The following is a 13,720-nucleotide window of genomic DNA, read 5'->3' as shown; positions in this document are numbered from 1 at the left end:
GAGTAACGTTTCATTTGTAAGTATTTCTACCCTACTTTTATCAAATTTGTAAAAAAAAACAATTTCTAAAAATAATCTATTTTTTTGACGGAACAGCAAAAATCTCAGACCAATTGTATAGGACCTGCCTCGGTAGACGTTACTTTTCTATCAAAGTATATGATTAACGATCTAATGCGATTATAAAAACTGTCTCTATATTATAATCGATGTTAAGTAGTTGTAATCGTGTTAGTCGGTTAAAGAGTTGCGTAAAAATACGTTTCTGTGTAATTGAATGGTGTAAAAACGGGCAAAACCTTCTAATTTAGTATATACCAAATCTAAGCTCGTTTTCTTCAGAAAATGAAGACAATTTTGTTCATGATGCGTGCGATGCAAGTCCTTCTATAATTGGTCTGAGCAAAAAATCAATCAAGTAATCGAATATTCTATGTATCTGTAGATAGTATAACCGATATGTTTGTTAGTTGTGTAAAAATTACGCGTGTGTGTATTGCGAGCCAAATTTATAGTTGTGTGTAATATATGGACACAGAATATATTAATAGTGTTTAATATTTTCGATGTGTGAGTTTACCTCGTCCCCCTCAAAAAACAATTGACTTTTTTGCTGGTGAATTTGGGTGCGAAACAGGTCCATAGTCTAAGTAGTCAAAGTCTCAAACGAATTGTATTAATGTAATTGGTCTGAGGATAGCATTGTGCGGATGACAGATCGTATGATTAATTTATTGATCTTTGATTTTATTACTCTCTATAAATCTATGGTTTACTTAGCATAAACTACTACTGTCAAACCTGTGTCAATGTCATTGTCAAACAGTCAACTGTGAGTTGTGACTCTTCACTGTTGTTGTAGTCTGTGATCTCGACTCTAATTCGAATCGAATTCGAATCTCGATTCTACATTCTCGACATAAAATTAAAAACAAACATAATTCTTCTTTGATAACTGTTACATGAGTTAACGTTTTAATGTAATATGTTTAAAATATATTATTTAAAAGTCACCAAATTAGGTAGATACCTACTTGGAAAGGGATACGAATTAATAATCCACTATTTTTTGATTTAATAAGTGACCTGTGTCGTTTTTTTTAACGAATTGGCAACTAATGAACTAAGAAATTATAATTGAACTATGTACTTTGCCATGGCAAAATTTCGTGGTATTTTTCAAATGTATCAAAAAGTTCTAGTCAGGCATCCCTATCTAGTTCAAGCTGTTCAAACTGGAACTTTAATGGGCGCTGGTGATCTTATTTCACAAACTTTAATAGAAAAAGTGTCTATAGTTGATTATAAAAGAACTCTTAAATTTTCATCTATTGGGTTTTTTGTTGGTGTAAGTTGATTAAATAATTGTGTATGTGTAGTTGTTAATAACCCCTCATCTAACATAACCTACAAATCAGTGTCCAGAAACTTGACATTTAATTTAAAAATTTAAACTATATTATTATATCTGTTTATATTTTATTGATCATTGTATTTTTTGCAGGGTCCAGCTTTACGTGTTTGGTATGGTTTACTAAATAAGCATGTAGGTGCTAGTGGTAAAACTGTGGCGATGAAAAAAGTATTTGTAGATCAATTCATATTCGCTCCAACATTCTTGTTCTTTCTTCTAGTAGCAGTTGGGACTATGCAAGAAAAGTCTTGGGATTCAGTCAAAAAAGATGTTCATAGTAATTACTTTGATGTTCTAACAACCAATTACTATATATGGCCTTGGGTACAATTAGTCAATTTTTATTATGTCCCCCTGCAATACCAAGTACTGCTAGTGCAGTCTGTTGCACTTTTTTGGAACACATATTTGTCATGGAAAACAAACAAAAGAAACAAATTAGAATAAAAAGATTATCATAATTGTTTTTTTTAGGTACCTACATTAATTTTATAATAATAACTTTTTTATCTGGAGATCTGTATTAAATTCATAATCCTACCTCATCTATACTGTAGTAAGATTGCATAGCAATTTAATTATTGTAAGAACTGACATTTTTTTTACAAGTATTATTTTACTAAAAAAAGAAATAATATAATTGAAGTATTAAATACAGTTATTGTTTATCTACCTTAAATACTATTTCCATTAGTATTTAGTACCTACTCATACTTCTTGTGGTAAAAGGTTTTGATCTGAATTGTATTGATGTTTAAACTGTAACATTTCTGTATGCTTATGTAAATTACATTATTATTTTACCCTATAATATTGTAATAGAAAAACAGCTAATTATAAAAAATATTTTGGCAGAATGGCACAAGGATTATTGAACACTGAGTTTTGCTGTTTCTCTGTTTCAATATTATGGAAAGACACATGATGGTAAAAATTAATTTCACTATAAAAGTGAATAAAATGAAAGAACTACTAAAATCTTGGTACAATTATTTAATAAAAATGACTTAAGTAATTAAAAGCACAAAGTGAACATAAATCTTATTTAATGAAAATGTCTTATGTAATTAAAAGCACAAATTGAACATAAATCTAATTGTTTTTCTTATGGCATAACAGGCGTCTTTAAATTGTAACATGTCTTTCATGTTTAAACATAAAATATAAAAGCAGAATGAGTATTGATACAAAAAACATCATTGTCACCTGAAACAAATAGAAAAAAATTGTTAGTGCTTATTCAGTATTTTGAGTTGTACCTAATACCTATTTAACAAGTGCTCCAATATGTGATATGTTTATTCATACATGAACCAAGAATTCCATAGTAGAAGAAAAAACCAAGCTGTTTTTTATCTTACCAGCAGACTAGAGTTTTTGAATGATAATGTAAATTTCACTATATATACTGTATCTTAGTAGGGCATTTATTAAAGCCTGAGCATTATTTGACATCTTCATCAGCCTATTTTGAGTCAAGTCAAGAGTGAATAGGCATCTTCTAGGCAAGCGCGTTCCACCATAGGCTGCATCATTGCTTACCATCATGCATGATTTCAGCTAAGCGCTTGCTTATACAAAATGAAAAAAAAATTGAATGACTCATAGGCGTCTCTCTTGTAAAGAATGGAATTTCATTGCTTAAACCTACCACACTGGTACAACGCAGGTTGATGGGCTTGGACTTTAGAGTGATCATTTTCATTATGCAACTATCACTATTATGTGATAAGATCGATGGTTTAGGACAGCTCAAATTACCAACACGAACTTTTATTGATCTTCAATAAAGGTTCTGAGATTTTTTGGCAATAATATGTCGAAGTCGTCAAAGTTCATTTATTTCAATTGGTCTTAGTTTACAAGCACTTTCGAAACATCAGGTAATTATATTATTAGACAATAGTGATAATAATTTGTCGAAAACTTAAAATTAAAGTTACGAGGGTTTCAGGCGCCTTGGTCCAAGAAGAGCCCACAACAAACTCAGCTCTAGCTATAGCGCGAAAACTGGACTATAAACTCTGTATACTGTAGTCAAACAGTTTATTAACCACAGTACCAACGCAGCAAATGGCCTATGTACTTAAAGTATTCTTTTATATTACCCACATTTCTTCTTGATGTTGACTTCCGATGATTTACTTCTCGTAAGTTCCGAGGTAGTTCTTGCAACTGGGGCAGTAGTGGTCAGCATTCTTTGCCGAGTCCATGCAATAGGGAATGCAACAGCAACAACTGAAAGCAATAAAATTAACTAGTTTATAATTTTAAAATTACTACAATATTAAAAGTTACTTACTCACTCAAGGTCAAGTATCCTACATATTTATACTAAAGTTTGTATCATGTATGTATGTTAGTTACTCTTTAATGTCGCAGCAACTGGACCGATTAGGCTGAAATTTATAACGAAGATAGATAATACCCTGGATTAACACATTAGCTACTTTTTATCCCGGAACATTTAAATTACGTGTAGATATATATTCTATGGGTGCTATTTCGCGGGGTGCAGCTAGTACGGAATATACTACCATTAAGTATTTGTCACTGCCCACATCCCCAAGCGCACTGCAGACATGACGATATACTTGAACGTGTGTGACTGCCGTTAAATTATATAGGTACTTATTCATAGGGTGCTCGCACACAAATAAGTGTAGTATCTTGTTAACACACAAGTAACTGGTAGATATTTTTACAATTTTCAAATTGTATAATTACCTGCTTTTATTACACTTTCCATGTTGTTTTTGTGATTTCAACTGTTTATCTTATGATTCTATGTAAATTCTATTGTTATTTAATTATGAGAAAAAAAAATTAGTAACGATTTTTATTTATTCCCTTTTCGGAACGAACGAACGACGAAACGCAGTGTTTGAAAATAATGTACTAAATCTTACACTTACATCTTTGAAATTCTTATTAAATGAAAATGTTTTTAAGCTAAATGTACAACTTTGTCTAGTACATTTTTTTTAATTGTGACCATTAAAAGTGCATATCATAAAGGTTAAACATGAAAAAAATAGTCCCGTTTTTTGGAAAAACTTACTTTGCAGTTGCAGGAAACCAAATTAAACTTCATACACACTACATAAACAACTATTTAAAAATAATTACCAAGTATAAAGTCAACGCTTAAGTAATTTTTCAGCACATGGTATTACTCAACTGCACTGAAGTTAGTGATTTTTGTATTTTGTACAAAAATCAATATATATTAAAAACGTAAAACTTCGGCTAACATAAATATATTGCGTTATTTTAGTAGGCCTTGATGTCAGCTATCGCCTTGTGTAAAGTATATCGTAATATTTACGAGACACCCTGTATATCTCCTGTGTGATGGGCTGATGACTAATCAGTAATCTTAAGTATTCTCAACCATTGAAATTAGATAAGTACTATGGATATAATTTACAGATATAACATACCACACAAAACAACATAGCACGGCGAGTATGTGCGTGCGAGTGGTGCTTTTGTACCTCACAGAAGTCTTGATGTTATTGTTACAAAACGGACATACTGTTACAGTATTATCCGGACCCAGCAGCAAAGGAATCTGAAAAAAAAAAATAGTTGTAGACCAGTCCCAGTCAATTGAGAATTGAGTGGGGATAGAGCATAGTGGGTGAATATTTTGTTTGTTGACATCCGGTATAAAGAAAATAAATCTCTGAAACGTGCGTTGTTGCTTGTAGGTTAAGGGAAACTACTTGGTAAAATTATATCTGAGAATGAAGCGACGAAATATAATAGCATTGCAACTGGAGGGCTATTCTGTAACGATATTATACATATTTTGTACAACTCGCAAGTGCGAGTGTCGAATGCACCTCTATCTTTCTCTTTCTATAGTATCGTGACAGGGAGAGATTGAGAGAAATTCGAAATTGCATTCTAATAACACTTGAGAGTTATACAAGACATTGTTAGAGAATAGCCGTCCTGGTTCTTTTCTTTGGTTCTTGAAGAGCACAAAAAGGGATTGTTTCAAAGCTCTTTATGAACGCCATCTAATGGCAGTTTAAAATAACAAACACTGTTTCACTTTGCCAGTAAATTGCAGTGCATATCGCCTAATTACAAGTAAAGAAGTTTTAATTACTTCAACTTAATACTTATTACTTTCGTGTAGAATCCGAAAGAGGTGTGGAGTTTCATCCTACTCCTAACAAGTTAGTCCGCTTTCATCTTAGATTGCATCATCACTTACCATCAGGTGAGAGAAACCGAAAGAGGTGTGGATTTTCATCCTACACCGTCCGCTTCCATCTTAGATTGCACTATCACTGACCATCAGGTGAGATTGTGGTCAAGGGCTAACTTCTAAAGAATTAAAAAAGAAAACCCAGCGAACGCGCGTATCAACGTATTTAGGTTTAAATAGCTGATTCATTGGTCGACACCGACGTGATTTCAGATGAGTTTTCGAGTTCTGGTTCGGGCCGTCAAATAATGGACTTTTCTTTCTTCTAAGGATTTTTCAATAAAACTTCTCAGTTCAGAGTTGGGATGTTGGTGGTGCCTCCTTTTTTAAACACTTTACAATAAACATAGATCTATTCTACTAAAATCGTAAAGTTTGTTAGGTTGTAATAGGTAATCTCTGGATCTACTGAACCGATTATATCAACTGATTTTGAATTTTTTTTATCAATGGTAATCCATTTTATTTGCGAGTAGGTATCATAGGCTATATTTTATCTGGTGAAACCGTGTGGCGTCTGCTATTAAATAAATAAAGCAACAGTTTAATTATACTTCGTATAACTCGTATAACAAATCATCATCACCAACAGAAGTCATACGTAGGTACCTATAATTTGTAAACACTGGCAACATGTTACGACTGTTCTGAGAATTCGGCGCGAGCCATGGGACCGCAGACTGAGAATAATAAATAAAATATCATGCCTAAATTGTTATAATATGTGGGTATAGGTAGCGGCCTCTAACTTGAACTATACGCAAAAATACATTTTTGACGACGGCCGGATGACTAACCTAGCAACATGCGTACGAACTACGAAATCAATAGGGTAGTTAGTTGACTCTTTACAAAAATATAAACAATATTATTAATTTCTTATAAATATTAAATGGAATAAGGGTCCGCAATAATATTTAACAAAAGTTAAGGATTTCTTAAAAAAACTTAATTTAAACATCATATTGTATTTTTTTAAATTTTCCAAACGTCAAAAATGCTGTCATCCATTTTGTGACGTCCTACTAAACATAAAACCAAGTAATTGTTATCTAATATTTTTGTCAGACGCTCCGTTTGTAAGGGATTTATTAAAGTGACGTAATGAAACGTAAAATATACATCGTCATGGCCATCGACAGGCGTTTTGGCACGTATTGTTTCGTCTCAAAAAAATTTGATTTTTTTTAAAATCTAAAATGATAATGAACAATTTAAGAACATTTAAAAAAAAGTTTCAACTAGCCTATTATTTATGTACCTATTTGACCTTATTTAATGTACCTACTGGGCAACCACGGAGCACGTTTAATAAAATTTTGGTTTTATAATACCCAATTGAAGGTAACTACGCAGATGACCACCATTTTGATTCAACTTATTTGCCGGGTCTGCACCTATAAATAAAACTATAGTGATACGTTCGTAATTTGACTCAGCTCAGTTTCGGAATGAAGTAGATATAAATACCTACCTATAACATACCTACTATGGCTAAGTAATAATTTAATCGTCCGTACATGGAACATAACACTGAGTTGAAACCCAAAACAAGTCTCATTCTTCAAACGATATGCTTTTAGTTGGGAAACAAAGAATTCTCTGTCACATTACGTTGACGACATTCTTGATAAAATAGTAACCTACATAATATTAACTAAATGTTTATAAGGAACATAATGGTTAGGTACCTCTATTCAATGAAATATTATACAGTAAGTAGGTAGTGTTCCTTAGTGTTCATAGATCGAATTGACGAATATTTATATTCTTATTAAATACCTACTAGCGAACCTGGTCAAGCTTTGCTTTGACACGTTCCCTGTCTTATTCTACTCCCACCCTACATACCCCTACCTTACCCTACCCTACCCTAAAAAGCTCCGTAAAAACCATCGTCTAAATATTCTAAAAAAATAATTAACCAAATCGGTTCAGCCGTTCTCGAGATTTGAGCTTAGCAACCACATTTCATACATACATTTTTTTATGTATTATAGACTAGCAGTCGTCACGCGGTTTCACCTGCATAGTTCCCGTTCCCGTAGGACTACGGGAATAAAATATATAGCCTATAGTACCCGGGGATAGTGTAGCTTTCCAATAGTGTAAGGATTTTTTAAATGAGTTCAGTAGTTTCGGAGTCTATTCAATGCAAACAATCTAATCTTTCCTCTTTATAATATTAGTATTAGTATAAGTATACATAGCTGACTTAATCTAATACTGATATATTGTCCAAATTTCGTGATCAGTGAGTGATTCTTCGCTTTTTGAGTGCTGGCAGTATTTCCCATAACTCTGGGGTTATATTCTTTATCGCTTTGACACCTAGCTTTATCGAAAATTAATTAAAAATGTTCAAAGAACATGTGTTCTAAAATGAAAATATTTTCGGAGTAAATAATATTTCTTTTGTAAATAGACCTTAAAAATGTGTCCCAAATAGTAAAGGTAGGTTTCGACCATTAATAGTCAAAGGTAACGTAGCCAAACTTTAATTTTTTTTTTATGCAAGGATAGATAAAGATGGATAGTCGGAATTATTTGAATTACTTTGTTTTAAAACATAAGAAGATCCAACACCTTGAAATCATGGGAAATACTCCCCATACTACCTATAAAAAAATGGGCCATCAGGGCTCTTTATCTCTCTTAGAAGAGAGGACAATTATGAAGCTTAAACCCACCACGCTGCTTCAGTTAGGATTTGGAGGCTTTGGTAAATGATTGATGAAAAAACAAGTTTTTGACTCGATCAGAGTTGCGGGCGCCCGCTAGTTGATAATCTATACTAATCTATACTTCTATACTAATATTATAAAGAGGTAAAGTTTGTAAGTTTGTAAGTTTGTCACATTTTTTAAATGGGGTAATCTTCGGAACTACTGGTCCGATTTTAAAAATTCTTTCACCAGTAGAATGCTACATTATCGGGGAGTGCTATAGGCTATATTTTATATTGGTATCATATATATTAGCCGAGTTATCACAGTTTTTATCATACAGGTCGGACTGAAAATCCTCTTAAACAGACTTATTCGCATGCGCTGCCTTAACTATTGTGTAAAATTGAAATTAATGTATGGAGACTTTATGTATCTTTAAAAGTTCTACAAAAAAGTCCGCGACACCATATATCTATCTTCTATATATTAGCAGATATAGTACCTTTTGTGTTTTAAAAATTATTAATTTTATATACTTAGGTTTACGTCATTATTTATACAACTAAACTTTAATCCTTATTAAAATAAATTATTTAATAATCACAAGGATATTATGGAGATAAGATTTGCCTTTTACAGTATGTTAATTACTTAAATAGTTTCGGAGATAATACAAAATTTCTAAAAGACGCAGAAATTCCGCTATATGACGCCCGGCGCTTTCATTTACTTAGTTCCCGTTCCCGTGTGAATATGGGGATCAAACATAGCCTATGACACTCGCAAATAACGTAGCTTTCTATTGGTAAAACAATTTTCCAAATCGGTCCAGTAAATTCAGAGATTACCTCCTACAACCACACGAACTTTACCTCTTTATATTATTAGCATAGAAGTCTCTATTTCTCTTGGTCATACCACCACTCTCGAAGGACTGGACCGATTTTGCTAAGGGTAGGAGTAAGATAGAGAAGTTACAGGGTAGGGTAGGGTACGGGTAGGGAAGTGTAGGGGTAGGATAGGTTTAGGGCCGGGTTTAGGGTAGTGGTAGGGTAGGGGTAGAGGTAGGGTAGTGGTAGGGTAGAGGTACGGGTAGGATAGGGAAGTGGTAGGGTAGGGGTAGGATAGGCGTGAGATAGGGGTACGGGTGGGATAGGGGTAGGATGGGGGTAGGGGTAGGATGGGGGTAGGGTGTAGGTAAGGTAGGGGTAGAGTAGGAGTAGGTTTGGGGTAGGGGTAGGGGTTGGGTAGGGTTGGGGTAGTGGTAGGGTAGGGGTAGGGTAGGGTAGGGGTAGTAGTAAAGTTGACATCGAAATTTACGCGGACGAAGTCGCGGGCGTCCGCTAGTATTTGATAAAAATGTATTTTAAACCGAATCCTATCTACTTGAAACATCTGGCACGTAGGAACATGAACGAATGTTAGATTCGGCATATTTTAGTGGCTGGTAGGCATCTATTGTGCAATGAATGGATCCGATTAAGATCGACTTAATATTTTTATCGTAAACGTCTCAAAGCGTTGATGACGTCATCATCGGCATTCAAAATCTCGAATGTCGAATAAGTACATACCTACTTATTCGACATTCGAGCAACACAGCAACACTACAGCTGCTACTAATTTATTTATTGTGACTAGACGATTATAAAAAGCTGCCTTAAATTGGTCACATGTCATGTTAGTTATGTTAATTGACATGAATTCCACGCGTCCATAACATAGCCGTAACCATGACATATATCGCATCTGTAATTCTTACCTACTCGCATCTACTCGTATCTCTAAAAATATAATTATTGAGAGTGTACTCGTAAATCACGTACCGGTCTAGGGGCGTTCGGCGAGGAAACGGTGAACACGGACGTTGATAGTGGCAGAATTTCCGGCTGAAAATAAATAATAAAATTAAATCACTGTTGTCAAAATCCAAATATTATAATTTATAAGTACTCGGAGTACTACTTACTAACTCTACGACCGACAATGCTTCCCGGGCAACACAATCACAAGCTACACAGCGTCTTTGCCGGCGAAGACGAGGTCCCCGATATCTAACGTCACCCGGACGTGGGTTTTCTAACTCACAATCTCGGGGGCGTTCGGACTGATTCACTCAGGTCACGGTTACACCTTCCCGAATGGCCCTCTAAGCCGAGGTCCGAGTCTCATCAGGAGACGCCCTTAGAGAGCCGTTCCGTCCTCTATCTTTATTTCAGCCTTCGGGTCTCATCAGGCGATGCTTCTGCGCTCCGCCTAAATCCCCGGTGACGCCGTAGTGGTCCCACATGGAGCCATCGGCACTTACTCAACACGAAAAAAAAAACTTACTAACGCTATTGTTATTACGACCCTGACAATGACAACGACCGACAAGGCTTCCCAGACAACACAAACATAAGCTGTACAGTGTCTTCGCCGGCGAAGACGAGGTTCCCAATGTCTGGCGTCAACCGGACGTTAATTATTCACAATCTCAGAGGTGCCCGGACTGCTTCTAACTTTCTAAGCTGAGGTACAAGTCTCAGAGGATACGCCCCTATAAAGAATCGTTCCGCCCATCTCTTCTGCTTCTGCCTTCGGGCTTCATCAGGTGATGCTTCTGCGGCTCTATTAAGGAGCCTACGGCACTTACATATACAACAAAATGTTAGGTGTTCTGCCGCAAAGCATAATTGCTGTTCTAATTTGTAGATCTAGGATACGCGTCACGTGTCACGTAACGAGAGAGATATATTAGTTAGTTACATCGAAATCTTTCTCTTTCATTTCGAAAGAGAGCGGTATTTTCGTTTCCACCGCTGTTTGTCGACAATGTTGGACCGATAGCCTGCGATAGCCAGACATACCTACATCATTTTAGGAAGGCTGAAAGATTGTCAAACTTATGGTCCTACTATAGTGAGAACGATATTCAATTACAGAGTTTGAACCGTGGTTGCTTTGGAATGTAGCAGGTTTCAATGGCCTACATCTTCAATAATCCAGGTATTAACGAGACCTATATTAATATGTCTACCTATATTAAGGGACACGTTTTAAGATCTATTTACAAAAAAAATAGGGGAGGCCTATGCTGAAAAGCATGACAGTCCTTGACTACAATCTCACCTGATGATAGCGGGCTAACTTGTTAGGAGCAGGGTGAAAATCCCTTTCGGTTTCTATACGACATCGTACCGGAACCACAGAATACGTATTATGTACCTACACCGGAACGCTAAAACGCTTGGCAGTACGTATTTGCCGGTAGGAAGGTAACTATCCTTCCACCTGGAAGCCTCCCATCAGCCAGACCTGTACCAATTAAAAAAAGCTAAATCGGCCAAGTCGGGGACCGAACATAGGACCTCCGTTTTGTAAATCCACGTGCATACCACGCGCGCCACAGAGCCCGTCAAAAACTTATGTGATAGATGACGTCAATGTCAAGCGGGAACCACTGGATGCGAGCGGCTCCAGACTGCGCTGTTTGTCACAGTCCAGCATAAACTGGACAGGCTTTTAAATTAGTGTATTATAGGTATGTATTAAAAAAATCATTTACTTATACTTACTTGAACTTTTGAATCAGTCGTCATGGGATTAGGATACAGACGGTCCGTTTCTTGATTCATTGTAGCTTCTAAAAAATAACGAGTTTGCTTTAGAATTTAGACCACATGACTGAAGTAACTTCTTTAGCTCTCCCTCTCTATTACCCCCGGCGAAGCTGCTGAGGGAGGCTGAGGTCTAAAGGAAACTACGCCACACACAATCAGACAAGCAAGAAATCTTCTTTCTTTAGCTATTATCCCGGTGACGCCGCTGAGGTCCCATTAAGGAGCCTACGGCACATAGGTACACAATCAGGAATAATCTCTCTCTCAACGCATTCGTCAGCTTACTCCCCCTAGTCAAGCGTGTGTAAAGACGTTTTACCACAGAATACCTACATGGTTTTACTTCTAAAATATAGGTAGGTAGGATACCCCCGCGTGCACAGTTTTCAACTAGGGTATGCATTATAGGAACTTCGTACAAATTGTACAAGATGAAAAGATCCTTCGATACAGGTTCGTAATGAGTCCTTACGGTAGGCAGCGCGTTTTTGCATTTATGGAATGCACGCCACTGGATATACCTAGTTATTCTACCTCAGAAATTCGGTTTTGGATGCAAATGCCTAGTAGGTAGGTAACGTACCTACCTAGTGGGTAACTTACCAGCACAAACGCCTCTGGATGCTGTGAGTTGTGAACTTGTCACTGAAAATGATCTCTAAGAACGACAGAAAAAAAGAAATGTGTTGTTAGTTGTTAGTGTTACGTACCTATCTATACTAATATTATAAAGCTGAAGAGTTTGTTTGATTGAACGCGCTAATCTCAGAAGCTACAGGACCGATTTGAATTTTTTTTTTCAGTATAAAATAGCTAGCTCATTTATCGAGGAAGGCTTTAGGCTATATTTTATCCCCGTATTCCTACGGAACGGGAAGCACGCGGGTGAAACCGCGCGGCGTCAGCTAGTTGTTTATAATTTTAAAGTGATAGGTACACTACGATTTAATGATACAAGACTGGCAAACCCGTTTAAGATAGGAACCTACCAACAATCCGATGCTTAGCACAAGATAGATACCTATTAGATAATAATAATTCATAGTTTATACACAATTACACATGTTTCTGTTTTGCAATCGCTCCTTCAGTTTACAGTTCACACACACGTTTATTTTATACCTACAGCTTTATATATTTTTTCTTTTTACTTCGTCAAGTTCCTACCTATAGGTATTATTTTAAATCTCTCAATTTAATTATTGTTATTATTATTATTTTCTAAAAATGAAAATGAAGTTTATTAAAAAGAATAAGAGTAGGTAGGCACAGGAGTTACCTACCTAACCTAATTGACCTTCATAATCCCTATGGAAGTCAGGACACGTACCTACGCACGCAAGTTTCTAACAAGGCAGTGTTGATACGAATTAATTAGGAATACACTTCAAAAAGAAACAAAAAAGGTGTGCCCCTTAGAATTAAATCAACAACAAATAATATATAATTTAGGAGATTTCAACAATTCAACTAACCTTCTAAAACTGGTTTGCCGAAATATATATTATGGCACAAACGTGATGATCGACGAGACCCGTCGACCGCACTACTCCACGATTAAACTCAACTGAAAATATTTCAAATTTAAAAACGCTTGGCATGTGGCAAAGCAAAACGATCGCGCTAGACAAAAAAATTACAATATTTAGAAGGGTACGCTCTCACTGTAGGTAACGTCGTGCGGGTTTTAACATAACATAGAGTATGGAAGTCGGCAGCTTTTTACTTCAAATCCCAATCGCAGACTAGTTATTTATGGACTAGTATTGCACCCAAATTCACAAACAAAATTGTCTATAATTTTATGAGGAAA

General features: G+C 35.7%; 2 protein-coding genes across 3 annotated transcripts; one reads left to right on the top strand and one right to left on the bottom strand.

Moving 5' to 3' along the window:
* Positions 1-849: 849 nt before the first annotated feature.
* LOC112043333 (protein Mpv17) lies at positions 850-2,505 on the top strand. The gene is made up of 2 exons (XM_024078686.2): positions 850-1,348; positions 1,505-2,505. Exons 1-2 carry the CDS (start codon positions 1,145-1,147, stop codon positions 1,859-1,861), a joined length of 561 nt encoding a protein of 186 aa, XP_023934454.1. The 5' UTR covers positions 850-1,144; the 3' UTR covers positions 1,862-2,505.
* Positions 2,393-13,514, bottom strand: LOC112043334 (lipopolysaccharide-induced tumor necrosis factor-alpha factor homolog). Of its 2 annotated transcripts, none has more exons than XM_052891421.1 (6): positions 13,383-13,514; positions 11,863-11,930; positions 10,132-10,194; positions 4,858-4,988; positions 3,523-3,652; positions 2,393-2,620 (listed from the first exon to the last, which is right to left on the bottom strand). In XM_052891421.1, exons 2-5 carry the CDS (start codon positions 11,920-11,922, stop codon positions 3,556-3,558), a joined length of 351 nt encoding a protein of 116 aa, XP_052747381.1. In that variant the 5' UTR covers positions 11,923-11,930; positions 13,383-13,514; the 3' UTR covers positions 2,393-2,620; positions 3,523-3,555. The 2 variants fall into 2 exon arrangements, with proteins under 2 accessions (XP_052747381.1, XP_052747380.1); XM_052891420.1 differs by having other exon boundaries at positions 3,527-3,652; positions 13,383-13,509.
* Between the last annotated feature and the right edge of the window lie 206 nt (positions 13,515-13,720).

This window comes from Bicyclus anynana, chromosome 4 (assembly GCF_947172395.1).
Source record: "Bicyclus anynana chromosome 4, ilBicAnyn1.1, whole genome shotgun sequence".
Classification (NCBI taxonomy): domain Eukaryota; kingdom Metazoa; phylum Arthropoda; class Insecta; order Lepidoptera; family Nymphalidae; genus Bicyclus; species Bicyclus anynana.
The sequence above is the reverse complement of the archived record's forward strand: the minus strand, read 5'-3'. Positions and strand labels throughout refer to the sequence as shown.

Excerpts from the sequence above, each read along its gene's own strand:
- LOC112043334 (XM_052891421.1), bottom strand. The coding sequence starts at position 11,922 with ATGAATCAAGAAACGGACCGTCTGTATCCTAATCCCATGACGACTGAT. Across the intron at positions 10,195-11,862 it reads CGACTGATTCAAAAGTTCAA|CCGGAAATTCTGCCACTATC; the intron begins GTAAGTATAAGT and ends ATTTATTTTCAG. Across the intron at positions 4,989-10,131 it reads CGCCGAACGCCCCTAGACCG|ATTCCTTTGCTGCTGGGTCC; the intron begins GTACGTGATTTA and ends TTTTTTTTTCAG.
- LOC112043333 (XM_024078686.2), top strand. The coding sequence starts at position 1,145 with ATGTACTTTGCCATGGCAAAATTTCGTGGTATTTTTCAAATGTATCAA. Across the intron at positions 1,349-1,504 it reads CTATTGGGTTTTTTGTTGGT|GGTCCAGCTTTACGTGTTTG; the intron begins GTAAGTTGATTA and ends TATTTTTTGCAG.